Source organism: Lipophrys pholis, assembly GCF_963383615.2.
Source record: "Lipophrys pholis genome assembly, chromosome: 22".
NCBI classification, from domain to species: Eukaryota; Metazoa; Chordata; class Actinopteri; order Blenniiformes; family Blenniidae; genus Lipophrys; species Lipophrys pholis.
In genome coordinates this window covers 7,801,393-7,828,526 of record NC_137644.1, presented here as the reverse complement: position 1 = coordinate 7,828,526, position 27,134 = coordinate 7,801,393, and the positions used below count along the sequence as shown (strand labels likewise).

General features: G+C 41.0%; 1 protein-coding gene across 6 annotated transcripts; it reads left to right on the top strand.

Annotated features, from left to right (window-relative positions):
- The first annotated feature begins 113 nt into the window (after positions 1 to 113).
- On the top strand, positions 114 to 26,995 carry pacsin2 (protein kinase C and casein kinase substrate in neurons 2). Of its 6 annotated transcripts, XM_080492348.1 has the most exons (12): positions 114 to 289; positions 12,089 to 12,179; positions 12,377 to 12,533; positions 12,919 to 13,154; positions 16,923 to 17,078; positions 17,161 to 17,336; positions 17,869 to 17,989; positions 18,699 to 18,746; positions 20,139 to 20,266; positions 23,595 to 23,774; positions 24,737 to 24,918; positions 25,510 to 26,995. In XM_080492348.1, exons 2-12 carry the CDS (start codon positions 12,123 to 12,125, stop codon positions 25,620 to 25,622), a joined length of 1,554 nt encoding a protein of 517 aa, XP_080348474.1. In that variant the 5' UTR covers positions 114 to 289; positions 12,089 to 12,122; the 3' UTR covers positions 25,623 to 26,995. The 6 variants fall into 6 exon arrangements, with proteins under 6 accessions (XP_080348474.1, XP_080348475.1, XP_080348478.1 ...); XM_080492349.1 differs by lacking the exon at positions 18,699 to 18,746; XM_080492352.1 differs by lacking the exon at positions 23,595 to 23,774.
- The last annotated feature ends 139 nt before the right edge of the window (positions 26,996 to 27,134 follow it).

Here is a 27,134-nt window from a genome sequence, read left to right as displayed (position 1 = left end):
TTTACTCGATATCAATATTCAATTATATTATTATTATTATGATTGTTGTTGTTGTTGTTGTTGTTGTTGTTGTTGTTGTGTTTCTAACGGGAGTCCCTGAACGCACCACCTCCGGGGCGGAGAGTTTTATTGTGGAGGCCGGGCGGAGCGCTCTGTCTGCGGGGAATTAACGGCGGTGTCACTCGGTGTCCACGGTGCCGCTGCTGAGACGAAAAACGGGAGAAAGGACCTGTAAATTGGCGCCGGCCGGATTAAATACCTCCTGGGTGAAACACACACACTTTCCCCGGTAAGTACTCGGAGCTTTGAGCCGTTGAAGAAACTTTAGTCCTCCGGTCGGTCGGTTCGCTAACATCGGAGCTAACTGGGGGCTAAAGTTTACTGACTTCCCCGATGGGAGGAGGCTGGACTGTCAAAAACTTTCAAAGAGGGTAAACCTACACCAGTGGCAGTGGTTTGGTGATTCAAAACTTAAAAAAAAAAGATAAAGGCATAAGTTTAAAAAATCTCTTTCGACTATTCCCGACTCGTTTTGTCATGTTTTATGTCATTAAAAGTTGTGAGACGTTAGCTAGCACCGTTAGGTCGCAGTTTACTGACGTCTGTTCAGATTAACGAGGGTTTTTACTTTAATTCGAAGCATTTCAGGTCTTTATTTGGTTTCATCCGAGCAGCTCTCAGGGAGACTGTGTTACACTGCCCGGGGTGGTGAAGGGCGGGGCAGGCTTCACAAGTGAAGATAACCTCTGGGTGCATGTCCTGTGATCCTGGATGGTGTCCTCCTCCTCCTTCATGGTGTCCTCCTCCTTCATGATGTCCTCCTTCACCTGCATGGTGTCCTCCTCCTCCTGCATGGTGTCCTCCTCTGTCCTTACACTGTCCTCTTTCTCTGAAGGTCATCACATCCACGAGTCTGGACCAGCTCAGTGTCTCACACTTCCAGGTCCAGGTAGAGACAAGGATTCTCTCCTGGACGGTGTTTCTTCATCCTTTGAACACTTTTTGAACCCCCTATTATCTTCTAATCCTCAATCTTTATCTAGATCCTTGTCTTCAATAAGCTTGTACTCATTCACAGTATGTAAACATAGCTTCTCTGAACTAAAACACTGTTATCTATATCAGAAATGAACTGTACAGTTCAGTTTGGTTTTTATTTGTGTTCCCGTGGGGCAATTGGTGTTGCAGCAAAGTTAGCGTCACACACATACATATATGAAATAAAACCTTTTAAAATCCAAGACAGAGGAGATCATACAGTGTGCTGAAACAACATAGCTAGTACTGACATCAGAATTGTAAAATAGACTAAAAATAGTACATCTTTATATGAATAGTAATTTAAAAGTAAGTTAAGTTAAATCACCCCTAAAATTGAGAGTTTTGCCCCCTTCACCTATACGGTGCAATTTTGTCTGCTGAAAGTCGATGCTCAAAGCGATAATATCAAAAGAACCAGATTTCCGAAGAGGTAATCTCAAGTGTTTTCGTTGTACATAAAGGCTAACTATCAATTCTGTCTTAGCTTCATTTATTTATTAACTTTTAACTGGACGTGCTGGATAACGTTATTCTTCTCTTGAATAAATGAGACTCCTAAATGTCATTAAATGCTGGAAGGGCTGTATAAGATGAGTGTATAAAAATCTGTGGCCCTGTTATCTACTGACAAGGGTTGAAAGACTTCTGTTAGGACAGTTATAATTCAATCTTCGACAGTCACATCCTTGTGCTCATGTGCTGTTTAATCATCTGGCACCTGGCCCGACTGTGACGATGACAAACAGTCCACAGTCTTGATATTACAGTGAATCACTGGAAGTTATCAGTCACTGCAGGCGTGCTCCACGAGGCTTTTCAAAACCACCAACCTGAGCTCTTTGTTTATTTCAGTTGTGTTGTCAGGGTGAAGCAGTAGTGAAAGTGCCATTGCTTCCCTCTTCTTGTTTTTTTTCTTTGTTTTTTTAATATCCAGGAGGGCCATGTGAACCGATTGCTCGTCACCGAAACAAGCTAAACTTAGACGGGGTATTCCAGTTTAGACCGACGGTGCTGCTCTCCATTTAAAGCCATCTTTACCGGCGCAGTCAGAAAGTGAGAGGGAAACCAACCTGCAAAATTGGTATAACATATAACTCCTCATGTGCTGTTAGACAGAATAATCCTTTTGGCAACATTTATGACTTATTTTCAGATTCTTTTTTTTTTTTTTTTTCAATATCTTATGCTTGCAAATGATTTATAACTGGATTGTCAGACCCTTGGAGGCAGCAATTTGTATATGTCAAAATGATGTTAGTAGTTCTGCTGCAGTTTTGAAGACTAAATGGATGATTTCGGGCACCGGTGTCAAAGTGATTGATCACTATTGAGCCCACCAGTATACTTGATACCAAAATAATCAATAGAAACACCTTCGAGAGCTCCCTGAGTTTTTACTTGACTTTCTCTTTCTCTGCAGCATTCACATTCTGACAAACGTACTTAGCAGAAAAGCTAATGTGAGTTCCCTGGTGTAGTCCGAGCAGACTAATGAGAAACATTAGTAGCTAATATTCCCCCTGTTACCTTTACACTTTCAAAAGTCATTCAAAGTGTCCGAATGAGCTGTCAGGTGGCCACTTTGGTCCTCTGGGCCAAATGTTTGACGTCTCTGATTTCTCTGCCCTCTGGCCATTGTAAATCAAGTGAATTCCCAAAGCTTCAGCTCTCCAACTCAACGTGTTTTTTATGAGTTCTGTGTATTTGACGAATTAATTGGATCATAAATGGAGTTGTCTTGACAGGATGCCATAAAAAGTGACTCATTTTAGTTGAGAATAATAACTCTTAGTTCCCAAGTGCTTAAAAGGGCTCGTCCTGGTGGAAATTCTCGGCTCGCCTCACAGTGAGAATGTACTCGCTGTCTGTGCAGAGTTTACGTTCTTCCTCGTGCTTGCGTGGGATTTCGCCAGGTATCCTGCTTTCCTCACACACTTCCAATAGGCTTTATTTTGACTGTGAGGGGATGTAGCAGCCAGTCAATGACAATACCACACTGGTCAAGGATAATAACACTGTGCAGCGTGAGGACGAGCGACTCCAAAGTGTCACCCTTGATCTTTTCTCACTATCAACATCATAAAAGACCACTAGAGATGGAGTGATACCCAAAATGAAGAAAGACAACAAAAGCTGAGCGTGTTGGGTCTTTTTCAGGCTTGAATAATCATGCATGTTATTATGGAATAGATGGTCAATGACTTTCACCTCCAATAATTTATTTGAGAAATGCTCCTTGTTGGTATTATATGACTGACAATATACCAACAAAAGCTGCTTGAATAAGATTTTTCAACATTGCAATTCATTATTTAGGGTGTGAATATGATGTCGTCTCTTTTTGTTTTTCTCTTTAGAAATCCAATTGTTAGATTAAAAGAAAAAAAAGTGTAGAGGTGACTCATGTTTTTCATGGTATCCTGAAAAGGTCTGACGCTTGGAGAGCATCATGTGTGACTGTGCTTGGAGCTGAAGACCGGGGCTTCCTCTGGAAAAAAAAAAAAAAAAAAGGATAGAAAAAAAGAAAGCAGTTTGTCTGTCGATGACATAAGGATCTCCCCTTCCCTTTCATGTAATACTGAATTTCCCTCCATTATATTCCTCTCTGCACTGCTGGCCTGCCCAGTGGAAAGTGCCTGAAAGTGTGGAACAAATGCCATTGTTTCCCCCGTCCATAAAGCAAAGCATGTTTTCTCAGTTATGTTCCAGGCTACAGTTGACCTGCTGTTGATGGACCGTCTGTTTCATTGCCCAGTGTTTTGGAGTCTTTTAATGGCAGCTGGAAGCTCCGGCCAGTGATCTCTATAAGGACTGGATAGTTGTGGAGAGGCTCCACATTCAAAAGGCCATTTTCCTGTGAGATCAGCAGTCCCGAGCAGCTGCCATTGGGCTCACAAGAGGAACGAGGCCAGAGGTGACTGACGGTCAAAGAGAATCAAGGTCACGACCAGCTGGGATTGCTATGGATACATGTGGGCCTCAAGCTTTTGCACATGAGAGGGAAAAAAATCACAAGAATAGTTATTTTTTTCTTGTGCAGCTCTGTTGGGATTTGGCCTCGTCCTGCTGTGAAAGTGCAATATTGAAGGGATAGATGGGCTCAGCTGCACTCCCCGCCTGCAGGCTTGGTACGCAACAAATGAAGGAAGTGGGGGGGCAGCGGGGGGGGGGGGGGGGGGTCACCCTTTAACAGATATGCAATTTTCCTGTGATTATGACATTGACAACGTAGAGTGCTAACTCTTAGTATTTTTTCTTTAGCTGTGGGCTTATGTAACTCTTCCTTCATGCTGTTCGTACTTGTTATTGAGTTGAGTGAGCTTTACTTTCTACGTTTAGTGTCAGCATGGCTCCGGTGTTAATCTGTTTGATAATCATGATTGTAGCAGGGAAAGTTCCAAATCCTCACATTTGACTGTGTCAACAAAAAGTCAACCATTTGATCAGACTTAATAAATAGTTCCTTGAATCGTAAAAAAAAAAAATGCTGTAAAACAAGTGCACTGAATGTAGGGCCGTGGAAAACCAAGCCATTGAGCTGAATTAATTTTCCGTAAATGTTTTATGAACAAAGAAAATTGAGATAAAACAAAAGCCAGTTATCATATATGATGCACGATATATCTCAATACTAGAAATGGAAGTTTTTGTAAAATAAGCCAGTGTCCAGTAGACTTGTATCAACGTAGACACTCTAAACAACATTTTGACTTTAAGCTTTATTTGTTTTTGAATCCACTTTTTTGAAGCGTCTCCGTCTGAACGGAGTCCAACGCTACAATCAGAACTCTGTCTTCCAGATTACTGCTTGTGCTGCTTACACTTTTATATTCAAACAAAGTGTACATTGACCACGTCTTCACCCGAATCTGCAAATAACCAGCTTGATATTTGCATCATGCTGCACATACGTGGGCATTATGCAAACACACCACCTCGTGGTCTGCCATGCAAACTACAGCGTTTTCAGCGACGTGTTGCAATCAATATCGAAATATTGCTGTCAACTAGTGTGACGTTTCTGGAACCGCAAAACTAAACCTTCCAACAGAGCCATTTCACATTGTAAAGAAGAAGTGACTTTATTTAGTTTTTCAAGCTGTTGGGGAGTGTTCGTCTGTGGTGAAGTGAACGTTTGGCCGGTGTTTTATGGAGGGGATGTGGGGTAGTGTTGATGACTTCATGTTCCTTTTTTCCTACTGAGTGAGGAAAATACACCTGAATACAGTCAAACTTTGAGATTTTAGCAACGTCAAGGTAATTCAACACAGCTGCTTTAGTGCATTCTGAAGTCAACACATGAAAAGAGCAAAACCTCATTTCCTTGTGTAGTTTAATTTGTAGTGACACACAAAGATTTTACTGACCTTTCAACCATGGTTTTATGTTACCTTGAATTAGGATTTTTTTTTTTTATGGGAACAAAATTTATTTTGCAATTTTCTACATAAGAAAACTAATCTAAACAAAGCTAGAAAGTCTTGAGTCTTCTCAGGAAATGAAATATCACACCGTATAGCTCCACTTGATGCACGCATTACACTTCTCCTGTCGTTGTTCTCACTGATGGCCGCAGAAAGAGATCTTATCACATTATCGTGGTGCCCTTGCAAACCACTACGCTAGAAATTTTTAATTTCACCAACGCAGTTGCTCGCGTCTGAATTCCATGTGACAAAATGTGCTCATGTTTCCTCTTCAGGCTTCAGGGTGGGCGTGCATGTGCCTGTGCCTGTCAGCTGCGTATGTGCTCGTCTCTCTGCCGTGTAGATCCTGTTTGTTTGTCTGGCGCTCTCGTTCTCCATTCATGACTGTGTTTCTGGGTGACAGCCCTCAGGGAAACAGAAACATGGCATGAATAGAAGGTTTACTGGTGGTTTCTGGGAACGTTGGTGCTCTTATACACCCGGTTATGCTTTGTGGTGCCATTTTTCCGTATTTTCTCACCTTCTTTTCTTTTTCCACCGGTCTCGTTTTGCCATTTGTACAACACTTTGCAGAGTTTTCTGAGCTCAGACGTGACTCAGATCTCCTCAATGCCAGCGTGCTACTGTATTCTTCCATGTGCTTTTAATAACACGCATGATGATCATCTTTTGCTCTTGCTGCCTCGCCCTCTTCCATTTCAGCCTGCCACTGGTCTCTGAATCATCATTCTCTAATGAGAAATCTGCTTCTTTTCTCCAACCCTTGATTCAGTCCTGTGTGTGCTTTGGGCTTCAACTTTCTATGTGTGAAGTAAGTTTGACGAGTGACGTTGAGGGAACATGCTCAGCATGCCAAGACTCAGTTTAGTCATGGAAGCACCGAGTTATTCATGTGTTCCCTTCTGTCTCCAGCAAGCAAATTCCAGCACCCTTTGTACATTTTCTTATCAGACCTTAGTGGATATCATTGTTATTCTTGATTATGTAATCCTGAAGCTTGTAATCTAAGCTGCCCCCATTCGGCCAAGTTTCTGTCATTTTGATGAAATCATGGCCGTTGCTTTAAGGACTGTCTCACATGTTTGTCACTTCAGATATCGATGACAGTGGTGGATAATGACCCCTGCTGTCTTCTCCTCATGCCTCTGTACATTGTGTTTGTGTGTAGCAGCACACACTGTTGAATTTTCCAGTCTTATCCTGTGGAGTGTTAGCCAGAGTGGACTTCAGACCCGGCTTAGTCAACAGCATTGTTTACACTTGTGGGTCAAGCTGTGTGGAGTTGTTGAACTCATTTGCCTCTCATTCCATAGTGTTCTGCAAGGCCAGGGGTGTGCCACTGATTACATTACACGAGACAGTGGAATCACCAATAGATTGTTTTGTTTCAAGGTTTTCTGTAACATCGAAGAGGAAAAACTCCTTTCACTCCCACAGAACCAGACTCAGAGATGGGACTTGTTGCTGCACTGGTTGAATGTTCAGAAAAAGTAAGAGAGAGGAGAGGACAGAGACACAGAACAACAAACAGGTTGACGTCAGACAGCAAGCTAATCCGCTCACTGCACACTTGATGAGGGCTTGAGGCTCGGATCACAAACTTCCACTGTCAGAGATCCTGCAGGACGGTACAGAGAGAGAACAGACTACACAGAATGCCAGTGACATAAATGTATAGAGAGTGGGCAAAGGAAAGACGCTCTGTGCTTTAAAGAAGGTCTCTCAGGAGTCTAAACCTATAGCAGCCTGACCAGAAAATCAAATATTAGCGTTTTATGTTAATGCAGTAACTACACTTAAATGTATTGCTCTATTTTGTGCTACACAAACCAAGAGAACCAGCTCTTCATCAATAGATCGAACTATACTATCCTCAGCCTTTTCTTACAGAGAAGGAATTTAGAAAGAAAGTCCAGCCAAATCCTGCTCTCAGTATTATTACCACACCCAGGTAACAATCAAATGTATGCTACATCGATGAATTATTACAAACAGTAGTTTTGACGGTCATAAATCAACAAATCCGTTTTTTCTCGTATCCTCATATGTGATGTTTCTCTATTTATTTTCTAATAATAAACTTAAAAAAGCCAAGCCACCACTGTACAAGTGCATTAACCTCTGCTGACAGTCATGAGCAACATTAAAGTCATGTTGTAGTTCAAAGTTAATATTTTGTATCAAAACCTGATCAACCGTCAAACTCGACACAGTTATTCATACAGAAGTTCTTCATCAACTATTTCTGTTCTTGTCAGTGTCGACCCATCCTGAAACAGGAACATGATCTTTACTGAATCTGTCTCTGGTTTCCAGCAGTGGCTGGTTGGTGTGTTGTGGTCTTGTTTTCTTACTCTTTCGAGTCTGAAGTCTGCAGACATCTGTAGCTCACTCCATGTGCTCTTCATGTGTCCTCATGTGTTGCAGCAGTAATTGTTGAAAGACGATTATGGACATCTGGCAGGAAAGTATCAGGAGGGACGAGAGGAAATGACATTGAAGGAGTTTCGTTTCGCAAGCCAGATCGATCGGATGTAATCTTTCCATTGCACACACCTCAGAGACAGTGAAGCTCATTGATTAGAGGTTCATCATTAATATTAATGTTGCCATGTCTGCAGAGATGTATAATAATGCCTAATATGGAATACTCTAAATGTGATATATTGTCAATTTTATAAACTTTGACATGACATAATTTCACTGACAATAATGGAGTTTTGCTTAAACTTTGGTAACTTTCTTTATAACCAATCGTTTAAGTAAATGGAGATACAGACATCCTATTTTAAGGGAACCTAAAGCATTACAATAGGGATTATATGGGATCTTAGGGAGTTGTACAGTTTTAAACAGGTTTTTATTACATTTGTTGACATGGAATATTTTAACTTCTTTGCTAAAGTTGAAGGAAATTCTTTAAATTAAAAAATTTCCAAGTATTTTGGTAGGTGCTTTTATAGGACTTTGAAGTTTAATACCTACAAACCTGTTTATTCAGGAGGAAGGAGAGTAAAATGTAATTTGATTATCTCTGATAATGGTGACAATAGGGCTGGGCGATTTGGCCTACAATAATGAATAATAATTTTTAAGTAAAATTCGAGTTTCGATTCGATTTTTTTTTTCATCAGTTATATTGTCAAAAGTGCAACTTTATTGCTGTGATTGTCCTCAGAGTTAAAACGCATATAAACAATCCCAAAATAAATAGTAAATGAGGTTCAGTCATTCAACAAATTGAAGCTTTAACCCAGGTTTAAGCAAAAGTGCAACAGCAACTACGGAAACCCACAAGGAATGGTAGAACGGAAAGCAAAAACTACCCCCCCAAAAAATGTGTGTGTGTCGGGGGGAACCTCAAATTTGCAAAATAAAAATAATTATTAGCTACAAATTTGATGAATTGATTAAACCGATTGTTTTGCCCAGCCCGAGGTGATAGACATCTGTTGTGGTGTGTGTTCATTGCTCCGTGTGTGTTTGACTGACCTGACTGTAAACTTCAAACATGGCTAAAGGGAGGATTGTTCATTTCCTTTTCTGGGTCCTGCAGTGGCCACAATGGTAGTCTCTGTGCAAGTCGCATCCTGGAGGGCACGGGCCACTGAACACACACACACACACACACACACACACACACACACACACACACACACACACACACACACACACACACACACACACACACACACACACACACACACACACACACACACACACACACACACACACACACACACACACACACACACACACACACACACACACACACACACACACTGGAATCCCTCATCCTCTCACTGTCCTCGGCTGAAAGAGGCCCAGTGTGATCACACTAAAGTGCATCTTGTGTTATTGAGTCACAGCTTTTATAGCTGTTATATCACTAAATTGGATATTTAAGCCTTCATAACCAAGAAAGACATACAGACAATTCCTGATTGACATTTTAAAAATTATGTCTGATAAGAGTGCGCTGCAGTTTATCATTCACAGTGATACGGTTATATGCAGTTCGATTGCTAATTAGTTCAGATCACTTCGTCACTGTGACATTGTTTGTATGGAAAAAAACAAGCATGGCTATCGGCAACTTCCCAAAGCAGCAGCTAATTGCTGAAATGACGGTGAAGTCGGTTTTTCTTCCGCTGGAGGTTTTTATTCACTGTGCCCAACAGGAAGAAAAAGAGACTTTAGCTGCTGATTGAACTCAGGATTGATGAGTTGTCACTCTGTGTCACTCTGTGTTTGCTCAGAGGAGTTTAAGAGATGTTCAGTCATTACCGTCAGGCATGTTTTTCAGTTTCTCTGTTTAAGGATTTTTTATAGGCCACAACGGCTGCCCGATAAAGAGCTGTTTTATTGTCATCACAATATAAAGTTTACAAGCTACATATCAAAAAATAAAAAAACATGTTGGAAAAGGTTCAATATATCAATTGTGTCAAAAAGAAACTGGCATTGAATCAGTTTAATCCTCAAGAGATCAGTCTGTCCTGGACAAGGAGAGAAGACAGATGTGGCTTTTTGCACTTGCTTTTGTGTGATTATTGATCAAATTCATGAATTTCAAAGTTAAGCTTTGCCATATGAGCATCCCTGCACAAAAGAAGTATTGGGTATATTTGAAAATACAGGAATGCTAAGACGTTCACACTATAAAACCCACTTTATTGACTTTTTGAAATGTATTCCAGCAATCAGAACTTTTAAAAATTTCCAGAGAAAGACCGTTTGTAATAAATCGCAAGTGTGGCTACTAATTTTTTGATGAAGAATTGAATTGGTTTCCCCAATTGTAAGACGTATAGTTTTATTACTTATATTCCCATATTTAATGTACTTTATGATTTTGGTTAATTATTTCATATTTATTTTCTCGCTTTAGGTGCGCTTGCGCCACTGTGACAAATTACCATCAACAAAATTAAAATTGTAAGCAGTGGTTTTTATGATTTAAACACCCTTTGAGGGTAAAGAGCTCTAAAGTTCCTTGTAAACATGCGGTGGTTCCCAGGCCTGTGAAGCCATTCGTTAATATTGAGACGTATTAGTGGTTGTCTTGATTGTGCTGTCTTTATTTATTGCTATGCTTCTATTTTCCATCCCAATAAGCGTCTGTTTATCTGCTCCCTATATTAGAGGATGACAGGAAAGAAAAAATAATGGGGGCAGCTAAGATCAATACAGAGGCTATAAAAAGAGAGATATCAGTTCTTTTTTGTCATTTTCAGCTCAATGCATCATCTGACTCTTTTTTTTCCATCTCCTCCTGGTAGAGAGTCAATGTTGTATGGAGGAGCAATAAAATAATGAGCCAGGTTATAAGTTCAATGCTGTGGTGAACCAGGAACCAATGAAGTTCTGGGTGGTGGACAAATTCCACCTCAGGGTTCACTGAAGAAATGTCTGGACGCTGATGCAAAGTGTAAGCACTGTGAGCTGATGAACTATTACACGAGGCACTCGGTCTGACGGCTGACTGATCAGGAAGAGAGGAGAGGAGTGAGGGGGTGAATAAAGATGGACTGTTTGAGTTTCAAATGATGGAGAGAGGGATTAACAGAGGCCCGACTGTCGCTCCAGATCGAAGGAAGCGGAAGCTGCCCGCCGTGCGCCTCTTGACAGCTTCTTTCACTCCCTCGGCCAGAAAAGAGACTCTGTCTGCTGCCAGTTGCTGCTGTGGTTTCTCTTTTGTTGGTTAGCGAGGCTTTAAAACTGGCAGAAACCTCCCACCTGCTGCCTGGATTCTCTCTTTTATGGCTGCAAACTTTGTGAAAAGATGAACTTATTTCTGACGTCTGCAATACAAAGTAATTGCATGTGATATTACATTTAAATTGCTTTCCCCTTCTCATTACGGGCAGGTAAATTTAAGACTCCGAAAAAAAGACGACCACCTGCGACTTTCACCACTGCCTACATTTTTATTGTTTTATCTAATTACAGTAGTATATTATTAGTATTTTTTTTCATGTAATATTGATGGAGCTGTCTGCACATTAATAACCCTCTTCTTTATAATGTCTATTTTGTTAGGGTTTTTTTCACATCACTTTCAATGAATTTAACTTCATTTTACTCAAATCTATGCCACACACCTTTTTCTTATGTCAAATTTAATCTGAACACTGCCAGGTAAGGCAATAAATTAAGAATTCTGTGCTTAAAAGGACATAATAGCACAGCAGAGTTTTCTCATTTAAAAGATCTGAAATGTCTTTGAGTAATATCCAATGAAATTTCTTTTTTTTTTTTTTTACAATCCATTATCAATATTTCAAGATTTTAGCTTTTTCTGCGCTCAGAAAGCATGACAAATGTATATAAATAAGTAGAAATATTACTAAGATGTGTAAAAAGAAGTAGTGAGTTTGGGTGATGACGACTAACAGGTGTAACACAAAATCTAGTGATGTTTGTTTACTTGATGTGCTATGACAAAAAAACAAGAAAAGAGACCAGTTTGGAGTAAAAAGGAGAAAATGTGGCAATTTCTTGTGAAACTAATGTGAAAGTGAAAACTGCAGGAGATTCGGTATATTAACAAGGTGGCTTGGACACTTCAAGGTTTAACTTGGGTTTCTGTGTTTGTGTGTGTGTGTTTTTTTTTCAAGACCGACACACTGAGTGTAACCGCGAGCAGCAACGATGTCAGGCGCCTATGATGACTCCATGATTGATGTCTCCAGTGATAGCTTCTGGGAGGTGAGATGCCTAAAAGTGTCATGAAACTCATGGTCACAACTCTCCCAAGAAGAGTGCTTATGTTGCCTCTTTTTGACGTAGTGTCTCTCTGAAAGCACCGTCCTTCAACGGCAATCCCTCCTGACCTGCGCTGAGATTTCCCAACACATTCGGCTCCTTTCCTTTTTGAGACGTCGTTCAATCTTTTCTGTTCTCAGGTGGGAAACTACAAACGTGCGGTGAAACGGGTGGACGATGGCAATCGACTCTGTAATGACCTGATGAACTGCATTCACGAGCGCGCTCGTATCGAGAAGGCCTACGCGCAGCAGCTCACAGAGTGGGGAAAGCGCTGGCGGCAACTCATAGACAAAGGTAGGACTGAAAACATCGGATGATGGACCTCATAATTATCAAATGGCCATTATTTAGAACGTAGCTTTATCTGTATGTGTGGCAGTTAATTCATAGTAATAAAGGTCGGCATGGTCAGGCTCACTCTGACTGGATAAATGATGTAAAAATACGCACAAAGGCTATTTCCACCTTTGATATTGTGAGAAAAATGCTCCTTATTTCACTCCATTAGAAGTTATGGAGGTTGCTGATTGTGTAAAAAACATATTCTTTTTGTCTATACAATTAATAAACTGTTTATTCAAAGTTTTTGCTGTTAGTTTGTGGCTTTAAATTGAGTTTTTAGTATAGGTGTAGTTTTGCTGTGATGAATTGCTCTTACTAGTAATTAATCTGCTCTCAGGCCCGCAGTATGGTTCGCTGGAGCGAGCGTGGTCCGCCCTGTGCACCGAGGCTGAGAAGGTGAGCGAGCTCCACATGGAGGTGAAGTCAGCGCTGATGGGAGAGGACTACGAGAAACTGAAGAACTGGCAGCGAGACTCCTACCACAAACAGATGATCGGCGGCTTCAAAGAGACTAAAGAGGCCGATGACGGCTTCCGCAAGGCCCAGAAACCGTGGGCCAAGAAACTCAAAGAGGTGGGAACTTTAGTAGGAACTCATGTGAATGTTTGATTGTCTAAATATAGCCTGTTGTTTTCTTTCATGACGAAAAATTTAAGTTGAGGATTTAGTATATCTCCACAGAGCAACGCCAACTTTGGCAAATAACTTAATGAAGATAATTTCTGACAGAAATAGAAGATCAAAAGTATTTTTTTAGTGAAACAAAAATTAACACTCATGATAATAAATCAATTACTAAAATCAGTTTGGGCTCACCTGTGCTTAGCTTTAAAACACTGAGCAGTTAATTGTGTATATAAGAAAAGTCGGTGGTGTTTCCAGCAAGTCAAAGTGTTTAGATGCTTCCTGCATGAGGATTTAAGAAGTAGGAACACAATATGCAAGTATTAGAAATGGCATACAGGACATGGGAAAAACTTCAGGCTGAGTTGAAACAGAATGGAGTGTATTCGTAATCTGTAACATACATCAGACACTAAACGCAGCAGGACTCCACGAGGAACAAAGGTAAAAAGAGCAAGACTTATTCTTTGGGAGTCTGAGGTTTGTTTACAGGCCATGAAATGACCTGTAAAGCATGGAGGAGGTACCATCATGTGTGGGGCTGCTTTGCTTAATCTGGTACTGAAGGCAGTGATTATGCCAAAGGGAATCTAGAGAAAAAATAAATGAAGTCAGACATACAGCAGATAACATGTCCTGTGTCCCTAAAAGTGTTGCTTGGCGTCTCAGTCACTTCTGCTCAAAATGCAAACCTCTCCGCAGGCAACAAACAAATCAGCCCCACCTCACTGATTACAATCTCCAGTATTAATTTTACCCCTCAGTTCTCATGAATACATTTTACTGACTCACCGTTGTTTATGTTTCCCTCCATGACTACCTGCTTACTGAGCTGGAAGAGCAGAAGCACGATTGTAATCTGAGTATTCAGTTTTGGTTTGGGAGGGGTTGGACAGTGTTTAAAAGAAGAGAGATTATCTTTTATTTACTGAATCTTTTACACTGAAACTTTGTGTTTGGTGTCCTCCTGGTAACTTGTGCGCAGATCCAAGTCAGTGGCTGTATTATCTGCACAGATTAAACTGGATATCGACATCAGTCACTTCCATTTCAGTGTGCGTTTACAGAGGAATATTAAAAGCCGTTTTGTTTCCATGAAGATAAAAATTTATATAAAAACAGTTGAATAAAACAAGCCCATAAAAGTCAGTAAGATGTTGCTTTCTTAATATGACATATAATGCAATGTAATACTCCCCTGAAACAGAAATAATGTATTTATTTTTACTTCCTGTTTCAACTTAAGACAAACAGCAGCACTTTATTTAGATTTTAACATGAATTAATGTTTTCTATAATGTTCAGGTGAAGGACTGTTCACCACCTTGAAGCGTATATTGTTGTTTCTATTAACGTTTAAAATACGGATGCAGACAAAGAACGAAGTGGAGGAACTGTGGATCCTAGAACATGGAACCAGGATCAGACGGCAGTAATGGTGCTGTCTGTAACTCCATGAGCCACGGTGCAGATGAGAATCCATTTCAGCTGTAGTCGGATCTCCACCTGCAGCACTCTCTTATAATTTGAATTCAATCTATTTTCGGTGTCTTCTGTGGTGCACTGGTGAAGGAGGTTTAGGCCTTATTTACGCGGCATGTTTAAAGTTTAAACACAAAACCTTGGTGTCATTTTGGGTGTCTCTTTATACGACAGCGTTGCTCGGAGCCATAAATGCAAAACTGTGAAAAAACTTTTTGGGAAATGCTCCCACTGCGTTTTCGTGTAAACGGCCGAAACACTGCGTCTGCCCCGTTAGCCTGTCCACCTTTGATTGTCCATAGAAGGGAAGGAAGCTGAGGTCTTGCAGGGAGTTGCATGGCTCTCGGTTCAAAATCGGGTCAGAGCATTTCCTACTGCCGCTTTCATTTCAGCAGCCTGTTGTCTCGGCATATCTCACATTCCTCTCCGTTCCCTGGATTGTGTACGAGGGCTCGCCTGTTCAATGCTGCTGAACATGTCGCGGCCTCCGTCCTCCTTCCCCCACCTCAGCGCTTCCTGTGTGTGATGTCACAGCGGGGCGGGGCATCCGGGCCCGTCATTGGACCGAGGCAGAACGCAACAGTTTTGTGGCCCCAGTGATTTATTGACGGAGCAGACAGACGAGGACGAGCAGTGGAGGGCAGAGAGGAAATGAGGCTAATTAAGTGGAGAGTTGACATGGTTGACGGGGACAGTGGGTCAATAACAGACACATCTCTGGTGAACTGGTTACAGTATTTGACTGAAGTTTCAGACGACATGGTCTCATCTTCTGGATGTCTCCATTGTTTCTCGAGTGAAACTTGCCCGTGTAACACCTGCTGCTCGGCATACTCTTCAAATAGCACCGCATCAGTTCCTCATTTCTTAGCCTATAGATATCCAGAGGCAGATATGCAAACCTCTCCTGTCTCTGAGTTCCAACATTAGATTTCTCACATGTTTGAGAAACAGGTGGGAGGAAACTCGTATTTACTCACTAGTTTGTTTTAGAGTGTGTATTAGGCCAGTTATCACTTATGTGACATGTGATGATGGGACTTGGTTTTAAAAGAAAAATAAGGCAACTTTAATTATGCTTTGGAATTGATTATTCACAACTATTGCATTTAAACTACATTTCAGTATTTGATGTACGACTTTATGAAGGTTTAAACATGGGATGTTTGTGAGAGGAAAACATTAGAACAGGAGGATGTTGCTGATCCAGACCAGCAGTACCTTCTCATCTCTGCTCAGAGATCTGAGGTCACACCTTTTCTTTTTATGGTCTGAGGGTTGGAGCAGTTTTTTATGGTGTTCTACCTCAGTGAAGTTTATATTTGTTTTGTGTCATCTGAGGAATTAATCAGTCACACATATGCCGTGTGTGCCAGGTGGAAATATGTTGTAATAATCTAAAAAAAGGGTATTGTCATTCAAATGTCACAGGGTGTTTTTAAAGAGTAAACATCCAGAATCATCATCATCATCATCATCATCATCATTGCATAACTGTCTTTAAATGTACTATTTTTTCTTTTTCTTTTTTTATGAACTCTGTTAAAATGCTTTATGCTGGATTATGACCATTTTACATTGGAGCTGTTCAGAAGATGTGCAATGTATTGTTTTATTGTACATTTGTAATAAATGTAATAATATAACCTATAATGTTGGTGTCAACCAATAAATGATCGTCAGACATGATGATTGATTAAATGTTGATTACAAACAAAAACACCTCATTTATAGTTTGAACATACTCTGAAATTGTTCAATCTGAAAACATTTTTCAAATGTATCACTACAAGTTTGATTTGTAAATAGTTTAAAAAATACTCTCTTTTTTTCTGTCTGTTTCACCCGATGCCAGCTGGCATTGGACAAAGTACACCCTGAAAGGTTAGGAGTCCATCAAGAGACTAAATGAGATTAAATCAGCCACAGAAGTGCGTGTGCGCGCAAAAAAATTTCTCTGTTGTGGGAGAAAGTTTTATTCCCTGGAGAAATCCCACTTTGGCAGAAGGAACACATGCAAACTTTGAACCGAAAGATCTCTGCCCAGATTCATTCCCATGAATTCTTATAGTTAGGTGACAGTTTTAGCCACTGCTGTGCTTCTCTGGTCAAACTAAGTCACACTTACAAAGTTATTTCATCTGGTGATTTAAAATGTTTTTTTCTATGCTCCACTTTGGCTTAAACTTAAACAAGGCTGACTCTTGTTTTCTGTGACATTTCCAAAACTCACAGATGGAGACCATGAAGAAATCGTACCACTCGGCCTGTAAAGAGGAGAAGCTGGCAGCCAGCAGGGAGACCAACAGCAAGCTGGAGAGCAACAACAACCCTGACGCACAGAAGAAACTGCAGGAAAAGGTGGAGAAGTGTCAGCAGGAAGTGCAGAAGGTACGACGGACTATCAGGCTTCTTTTCTAAACAATATCTGTGAAAAACAATTTTGACATTTTCACTGTGTTGTTCTCTTCAGACTAAAGAACGCTACGAGAAGTCTCTGGAGGAGCTGGACAAGTTGACCCCTCAGTACATGGAGAACATGGAACAGGTGTTCGAGCAATGGCAGCTGTTTGAGGACAAACGCATTCGCTTCTTCAACGAGCTGCTGCTGGAGGTGAAACAGCACCTGGACCTCTCCACCAATCACAGGTCAGACTCCACATTTTACCCACAAGACTCCATTTCACTGCATATTTCAACTGCAGGCCGACAGAAACATGAATTTAAAGACATTTAGTCTCTAACTATGTGTTTTCCTTGTTTTATTATCTAAAAGTTTTCTTTTACAGCATTTTCATGAATTTTTTTCAATTTATGACACTTCATAAATGACTTGACTTGACCTCTAACTCTCTCTATCTCTAAATCTCTATCTCTCGATAGACCACCTACAGTAGAAATCAGTCATCTCACACAAAGATGAAGAATATTAGTATGAAATAACTTTGATTATCCAAACACAAGTGAGCTTACACAAATAATGTACTGAAAGTTAAATGGAAAACTGAAATATAAAATATGAAAGGAAAACTCTACAAAGGTGGTTTTGAAGGAACTATGTGAGCTTTGATGCTGATAGCTGATAATACTCACTTTCAGGTCCCAGAATGGATCGAAGGCTGCATACAGGCTCATGCGATTTTTGGCAATTATTGATAAATGTCCTTTTTCACCCCTGCAGATTCCAGACAATTTACAACACGCTGGAAGACACAATCACTGCTACGGATGCCGAAGAGGACCTGAAGTGGTTCCGGTCGAATCATGGCCCCGGCATGCCGATGAACTGGCCACAGTTTGAGGTAATGTGTCACAGCTACGAATGGAAAAAATAAAATAAAAAGCTTTTCAGAAGATCTGGAAATGTTGAGTCCTCACAGGCTGCTGTAGCTGTTGTTGACACACATCAGTACATCTTGTTTATTATTCATCAGGGTACTTACAGTTGATTTTAAGCTCTTATTTATCTGGAGAAGTTAGAGCAATGCCTCTGAAGGTCAGTGTGAGTATGCAGTTAAAATACAACGCCAGGCAGAGGTCACAGGCTCGTGTCATTTTTTTTTGTCACTGAGGTATAATGTTTGGGAGCAAAGTTGGCAGTAAATCCATTCCCAGTAGTCGCAGTGAAAGCGACAAAGTTTGCGTGTTTCTCCCGGTAGGAGGTGACATTAAGAAAAAGAGGAGGGAAAGGCCCAGAAAAGCTGCGTGTGATTGCACGACTGCAGTTTAATGTTGTGCAGCTTTTCCACTGAGGTAGCTTCCTCCACTTTTTTAGACTACGCCTTGGTTTATTTGTGTTTTTTTTATTTTTTTTTATTGATTCTTCCTCTTACAACGCATCCCAGCTACAGAAGGAACAAGACAGAAGTTAATCACACAGCTGCACGCTCACGGTTTAGTCATGTTTCAAGCTAAAAGGAGTTCTGCTCATGTCGATGGATCCACACGCTGTACAACGTTCTCCACACTAACTCTGTTCTGCACCTGCTTACTTTTCCCCGCATCTGACAGATTCTGGATTGCTCCCATCCTCGCTCCTTTAAGAGAAGGTCCATTGTAGTGAGTTCTGCATGGAAGGGCTGTTCTGTCACCGCAGCCATGGGGGAGATCCTTCATTCCCACTAACACGTCTCTTCTTCCTTACTGCTTCTCTGTGTGTGTTTGTGTGTGGTTTGAGGTGGTTGTGTTTGTATTCAAGTAGCCTCAGGGGGGAAATGAATTTAAGGTAATGAACACGTTGGTTCATGTAGACCCTCCTGGCTTTGCACCGAGCTTTCTCTTCATGCAGCAAAATCATCACTTCCTTTCTTTTTCTTGTTGAAGTCTGGATTAAAATCTTGATATTGTGAGTGTCAACTGGCAGGAGGATACAGCTGGTCAGGACATTGGCTATAGTAGAAATATTGACATTTAGAGCTTTTCAATCTAAAAGCCTTAACACTCTAACATATATCCACCCTTTAGAGAAGATCAAACATTTGAACTCGGTATTACATACATTAGTCTTTTCACATGACCATCTTTCTTCTCTTTCACATACAGTACTGTGCCAAAGTAAAAAAAAAGAAAAAGTTTTGTTCTTTGATCAGTCAAGATGCAGAATTGAGGGGAAAAAAACATTAAATCTGAGCTGTCTGCTCCACACAGGCCTCAAACTTGTGCACAGTCTCGTACTTTCTCCTTGATTTCATAAGTGCTTCTGGTTCTTTCTGAGCTGTGAACTCTGACCTCGCCGCCCTCGGTCATTACTGCTGCACATGTGACTCCCAGGGCATGACGCCATGTCATCAGTCTGTACTGTTTGACCTTTGCTCTGTACAAGTTTGAGGGACTTTAGTAATCAGAAGGGCAGGACAATTTAGAAGGCTCCAAGCTTCATAATGAAGCACATAAAGACAGATGCTACTACTACATCAAGCTACAGTCCTGATGGATCCTGCTACTGGCCTCAGTCATGCAGAAATGCTTTAAGATAAGCTTCAAGTGATTTATTCGTGTTTGCTCCACTCTCCCTTGTTAGCGTGGGTTTGAGGGGAATCTCTTGGTGCTGTGTTTCTTCCAACAGCTGATGGGTTCTCTACAACAGAGGTTTTCAAAGTGAAGGAGCTCACAAAACACTCCCTTCTCAATCAAGAAGAACGTCCTGAATAACATATTCCTGTGAATGCCACCTGACTCTTTATCAGAGGTGTGGTATTGTCAGGCAGTTGAGTTGAGGCCTTGAAGTTCTCTGGAATCCCCCCACACTTTGAAAGCCGCTGCTCTACATGGTTGTGCGTCTCATTTTATTCAGCTTTTGAAGTGTTTCACTGATGCCGGACTCTGTCGAAGTGTGTCTATCCTGCTGTGTGAGATATCTCTGAGTAAAAGCTTCAGTTCAAGCTCCGCCGTCACCTCGTTTCCAGCCGACGTTGGTTTGATATCTGACCCCGATGCCTTTCTGTCTGCCAGGACTGGTCCATAGACCTGAACCGAACACTGAGCAGGCGAGAGAAGAAGAAACCATCGGAGGGCGTGACGCTGACGGGGATCAGTCAGACCGGGTCAGACCAGCCCGTTCCGCCTGCCAAGACCAGCAGGTAGACACCCGATCGCTCTCTGACCTCACCGCTTCTGCCTCTACATCTGTTTCTAATACACACTCACACACCTCACATCCCTGATAAACCAACAGTCTGCGCGCGGTGTCCTCTGAAGGAATGCCTGTTCAATGTTACACAAGGGAGACACTCTAAAGACGTCAGCATGCAGCCGTTTCCATGGAAACCGTCAACATTTTAATGGGGAGAAGTCAACGAAGTCTGCTGGTACATAGCTGAACAAAAGCCAGAAACACACACACACACACACACACACACACACACGGAAACCTTTATAAGAAGTGATATCATAAAGTTTTAAAGGACTTGTTAGTGTTGTTTGGTGCTTCTGCAAAGTAAAACTAAACATTGTATGTCAAGAGTATTTCACAGAAGTGTACCAGATTCAAGTAGACTCCTTTACTTTTTAGTTCAGGGATGGGCATCCTGGATCTTTGGGTTTAAAAAAAGTCATTGTCACTACCAGAAGGCCAAATGGTCATTTTAGGTCAGTTTTAGTTTTATATTTCAATGTGATACTGTGAAGACAAAGCAAATTCATCTGACAAGAGGTTCCAGTGTGGTTAAAAACAATTTTGAACAAAAAAATGTATAGATTTTGTTTAATTTTGGGCTGCACCTGTGCTGCTTTACCGCCGTTTCATATGCAGAGAAAAGGTACTTTTAGAGTTAAAACAGATAAAGACACAAGTTCTAGACTTCTGAATTGCAGGGTTATGAATTATGCCTCAACAGTTGTGGTCACAGCAAATTTATTTTTATATCTCAACTACACAGAAACTTTAGAGTTGGCAAAGAAATATTAACAAATCTTTTATGGGTGAGACTCGTCTGTTCATCTCACAAATCCACGTAGATTATACATCTTATAAGTGTTGCGCCAAATTTAGATGTAGTCAACATTACAAAATTAATTTCTAAGCAGCAAAGAAAGAAGCCAGCAAACCCAAAATTCTTTCATCTCTGCATAGTTGAAATAAGTGTGTATACATATATAAAAAGATGACTCTTGTTTATGATTTGTGATTCTACTTAGAGCCATTTTATGTCTGTTTGTCACATTAAATCTAAACAGACGATAAAAATAGGATTTAACGACTGGGGAGTTTAATGGAAATCACAACAAAAGGGTAATTAAGATAACAACAACAAAGCCAGTGAATCACACGAACGTTAACCACGTCATAAAGTTCCGAAGAACTTGAGCCTCAGGGTGTATATTGACTTTATGGGCCTCCGTCTTATCTTTAACTCTTCAAGTTCATTTGGAGGTTTGTAGTGACGGCCTCCTCATTCACACTGGATCTACGGATAGTGAGCAGTGGAGGAGTGTGTAGAGGAGTGGACGGAGGGAATGCCAAGCATGGAAACCATTTGACCTCTGAACTTGAGAAAGTAGACGACCGCAGCATTACAGCGTGTTATGTTTCTGTCATTTTTAACAGCTCCATGCACAGAGCTGGTGTTCACGTGCGCGCTGGAGGAGAAGCTAAGTTTACACTACAAATAAGAAAGTTTAGGAAGGAAATACCAAAACTTTTATTATTAGAAAACAGAGAGGAACTAAAGAGAAATTAAAAAAAAACAGTGGATGAGTTTAATCTTGAGGAACATATAACGCACATACTGGATAAATAACTTCACGGGAAGAATATGTAGTATAAAGCAAAACGGGAAGTCAAACATAATTTTAATGATCATTTCTAGATTCTTACAGGTTATTCTGATCATAATATGAACTAGTCGACTATATTTCTTAGTTCCGGCTCCATGTGACCAAACGTTTCATCCCTTTGAAGATGTGAACATTTAATGAAAATCCCCTGTAATCTGGGTTATAAAGCACACGGTGAACTGAGGCTTCTCATTTCTTTTATCGTGTGCTGTTAAAAGGTACTTCATTAAATGTATTTTATTTACAGATTATACTGCTATTATTTACTTTTCCAGAATCCTCGTTAAGTTAGAAATGCATCATTTGTATTCTCTTTAGTTTTGATATCAATGAGATTAAAATATAGTTTTATTGCAATAACAAAAATAGGGTGATGATATTGCTAAGACATATTGCCATTTAAAACACTCCTGATTGAATATTATATGAAAGTATCAGAATCATCAATGATGAGTCAACAAGGCACATCTGCCGAGTCTCAGAAGAATCGAATATCGCTTCCGTCACTTGTTTTTTTCCTTTGAAGTCTGAACTTTATAGCTCACTGCGGTAGTAAAACGGCTCTTTAAACACTTGGGTTAATCCTCCCCAGTTTGCGTGCGTTTTGTTGACTGTAACCATCCAAAGTTACATTTGTGGGCGCCGCCCACCAGAGCCGTGTTTGGCGTAATAACGCCACGGGCTTAACTCTGAGAGCATGGCATGACTGGCCAAACAAAGGCGTGGGCGCTTCTCTGCGTCTCGGTCCGGAGAGCCGCTGCTCTTCACTGCTTCTGTAAACAGGCAGGAGACGCCCGGTGTTTCCTCTGATACAGGTACACGCCGAAAGTCACAATGGGCGGAAGTAGGCTGCCCTCGTGTGACTTTTTCTGGAGGATTTTTCGCAGCTAAACAAACCTGAAATGACAATTGCATGTTGCTCCGGGAGAGTCTTATTGATGTTTGTGTAGCTTTGGATTAAATACGAGGTACACGCCCAGACGACGTTGTCTCTTCTATCTGCCAATCAAACGTATGAATACAATAATTACTGTGTGTTTTACTTCCCTTAAAGCCTCCGTACATGTGTCTATGTGTCATTTTGTAAACGCAGCGTCCTGGATCTTCAGCTTCTTATTTCCATCCATCAGCTGCTCGCCGTCACTGGCAGCTCTTATCAGCTCATTGAGATAACTTTAATCTCAGATTGCTGCTTTACAACCCCGTGTCTCCAGCTCTGAAACAGGAACGCTTTCTTATTTTTATATCTTACACACACTCAGTAAGCACATACCGTACATACACATAAACACTATCAGGAGTGAGTCTGTTTTGGCAGTTTTTATGTTTTCTGCATCTCGTTTGTATCTTTCACTTCAAGACCCTCTGAAGCCCAGAAAGATCGTCCAATCAGAGCCCAGAGATCGTCCACAGAACATCTCACTTCCTGTTTTGTTTTCATTTCACATGATTTCATCAAATGAAGATGATTTCTTCAAATGAAGCTGCCAAGCCCATATAAGTTGGAATTCGTCTTCGTTCCTTTTACTGATGTTTGTCCACAGGCTGCGTGTTTTTCTGTGTGTATCCGTGTGTGTGGGTGTGTGTGTGTGTCCACGATCCGTCTCTCACTCTGTCCCACCATGTCGTCAGCCTGACTGTGCCTGCTAAAACTGCGCCGGCGGGCTCGAACCCGTTTGAAGAAGACGATGAAGAAGAAGAAGAAGAAGAGGAGGGGGAGGAGGAGGAGGAGGATGAGGAGGAGGAGCCGGTTGTGGAGCAGCAGCAGACATCAGTCAACCACATCAGTACCAATAAAGAGGAAATAAAAACGTTGGTGAAACGGGAGCAAAGGAGCCTCTCTCTCTCTGTCGCTGCTGCGCGGATCTGTTCTTTCCTTCTTTCGGTTACCTGCGGCCTTCTTTTTTCCCGGTTACTCGCCTCTTTCCTCCCTCAGGTGGCCGGTTGTTGTGTTGCTCTGCATGGTCACTGAATGGCGCCGCAGCGTGTCTCAGTCATGTCTCACACTTCATGTCTTACAGATTGTCACGGAGTCCTCCGCTGTGGGAAATCCAGTCCGTTTTTGTCTTACAGTCAGATCTGAGTACATATTTTAAATTGTTCTTTTCTTCCTACAATTGGCCGGGAAGAAAAGCCACGGCGCCAATATATTGCAAACACATAAAACATTGACTGCAACTGTGGCGCCGCATCTTTAATGGTGCACAAAAAGGCTGGTAAACTAAACCAGTATCTGGCTGTAAATGTGCATTTATTGTTTCTCAGCTTTCCGTGTCTGCGTGCAGGTGGCTCCCTCTGCTGGTCGGCCCAGTTAAAACTCCAATCATATATCAGAAGACGATGATTTGTCCTGCTTGGTCTTGTGTTGCTCTGTATTCCTCCAGCCTCTTTGATATGTCGTGTTTCTTTATTTTTCGTTATTCCCTCAGCTCTGTGTGCTTTTTCACTACAAGCTCTTGATTTCTTGTTTTACATCAGCTCATCGTGCCTGAACGGAATGCCTGGCTGGTAGCTTTATTGTCATAATAAAAGCATGTTTTCCACTTATTTGGAGGAGAACGACTCCAGGGTGAATCACACAGCTGCTCCTGGAGCTTTTCATTTTGGCTTTCTATGTATTTTCCCAGTCCTCTTCTGTGTTTTATTTGTTATTTTTATTTTACTCTTACTTTTCTGACTTCAAACTTCTGTACCATTTGTCGGGGTTTCCTCTGCAGCCGTGTCTGAAAGTATCAGATCTTTTCTGAAGTGTGTGTGTGTGTGCATGTGTCCAGTGCAAGCAGTACGGAGAAGACTCCCGATTGGTCGGACGAAGAAACAGGCGGGAACCCTTTCTCTGCCAACGGTGACGGGAACCCGTTCGAGGAGGAGCCGACCTCCCCGGTGGTCTCGGTGGCCGTCCGAGCGCTCTACGACTACGAGGGGCAGGAGCAGGACGAGCTGAGCTTCAAAGCAGGTAGGAGACGGGGAAGTGGCCGCCATAACTGTATTGTTATATTACATTCCATAGTAATACATCCCAATGTTTGTCTGAGGAAAAGCTGAAGAAGCACTATTTATCAGTTTATTTCTTTTAATCTGATTTTACTTAAAACATAAAATAAAATAAAAATGGAATAATAAAACATTTCAGCTGTTTCTAGTTAAATGCTTCATTAGTAATTTTGCGAGAAATTCTCACCTTTGACCTTCACAGATTGAGGTTTTTATGTATAAAGTCACACTTGAAAAACTAAAGGAAGCTTTGACAATACTAAGACCTCGTCTACCACAACAACGAAAACACAAAGCTTTTCTTGTGTTTTTGGGGTGGGTTTACACGACAGCGGCGCTCTGGGCAAAAGAAAATGCAGCTTTTTGAAAACTGTTCCCAAGGTGGAAATTTTTGCAAACACTGTCACCGTAGTAACCAGTTGTTCTGCACATGCTCAGTAGATGGGCAATAGTGACGTTTGCTTCCGTTGTGTCATGACTCCCAGTCCATATTCTCCACTTCCTAAATAAAAGGCAGTTTCTGGAATGAAATGATCCCTTCTTGCTTCTCCAGGTGATGAATTTACCAAAATCGGCGAGGAAGATGATCAGGGTTGGTGCAAAGGCCGACTCAAGGAAGGACAAACGGGCCTCTACCCCGCCAACTATGTGGAAGACATCCAGTAATGATCGTCACTGATGATATAACTGTGAAGAAAAGATGACGAAAGTGTTTATTTTTGAGACTCCACCTTGCAGAAGCCTTACTTTCCTTACTTTCAAACCCTTTTTGGTGAAGCCGGATGCTCACGGACTGCGTGGATTAAAAGAAAATCCCCCACAAGTTTCCAGATGATCTCTGGAAGATGTAAAATACATCACTTAGGGTCTCATTTATGCTGTTACACGAGGAATAGCTCTTCAAATATATCTTAGACTCAATGAAATGTGTGAATTCATGTATTGTTTAACAAAACACTGGGATGACAGTCTGATGTTACAGCCTTCATATGCAAAGACACTTTTTAATTCATTAAGTTTCATCAATCTTTTAGCGCCAGACTATAAAATAAATGTTTTTTTGTTTTTAAATTGGCCTTTAAGTTGAGATTATTGTAAGGATGTGATTTTAAACTGTGTTGTTCTAGTGCTCCTTTCAGGGTTTTTGATGATTTTCAGTTCAGTTTATTCAGTTTGGGATAGGTTTTTTTTTTCTTTCTTTTTTTTAGGGAATTACAAATGTCGAATGTAAGTTCTCTGATCGTCTGTTCTCGCTTCCCGATGTTTGGTTCATCCAGAGACGATCCTCCACCACCTCCCCCTCTGTAGATCGTGAATTGTTCAGAGTTATTTTTTTCATGCAACACTGAAAAACCATTTTCAAAAAATGTGGCACAATCCCGGCGGTAAGTCACGAGAAGGTATTTTATTGTTTGTTTTTGAAGAGATGTTAGGAGGTAACAGATTTAATTAAAAAAAATAAAATGAAAAATCACTGCAGCGCACGCGTGTAAATAGCCTGGTTTCAACATATTCTAACAAATGAAGCGTTGCAATCAGATGGCGTGCAGTTTAGAGGTGGGTGATTGTTAATTTATGATGCCACAAGTGCTTTTGTTCTTCTCTTGTTAGAATGCTGTGATTGAGAAATCGGTTTGTACAATGATTGAATGTTTCATGGCGAAAAATCCCTTGGATCTGTTATTTTGTTAGATTTATATGATATGATTGATTTCCTGACATGGAGGGCCTTACACATTGAAATAACTATTATTATAGGACACGTTTCCCCTTTGAAGCTATGACATTGACTGGAGCCGTTTCATCACAGGACACACATTTTCCCGACTTTGAAATAACTCCTAAATGTTCCTAATTTGATGCCTTCACCTGCAGCAGAAAGGGAAAATTGACTTTATTTGACTGAATAAGTGAGAAAAGAGATGTTTTGCCATGTTTTCTGGGCGTGGTGCTGTCGGATTTAAGCAGCAACCGTCCGTGCACAGTCAGGTTTGTAAATGTTGTCACACAACATAATAAATGAGTTTATTGGAAAAGTTGTTGGTTTTCCCCCTTTTTTCTACATTGTATTCACATTTCACGTGTCATCACAGTGCAGCTTTGAACGCGTCTATGTACTAATGTCATAGTCCATAGCGCCATCTATTGGTAAGACGTTTAAGGAATTATAGTTTCACA

Coding starts and splice junctions, on each gene's coding strand:
- pacsin2 (XM_080492348.1), top strand. CDS start 12,123: ATGTCAGGCGCCTATGATGACTCCATGATTGATGTCTCCAGTGATAGC. Junction 12,180..12,376: donor CCAGTGATAGCTTCTGGGAG/GTGAGATGCCTA, acceptor TTCTGTTCTCAG/GTGGGAAACTACAAACGTGC. Junction 17,990..18,698: donor TGAACTGGCCACAGTTTGAG/GTAATGTGTCAC, acceptor CGCATCTGACAG/ATTCTGGATTGCTCCCATCC.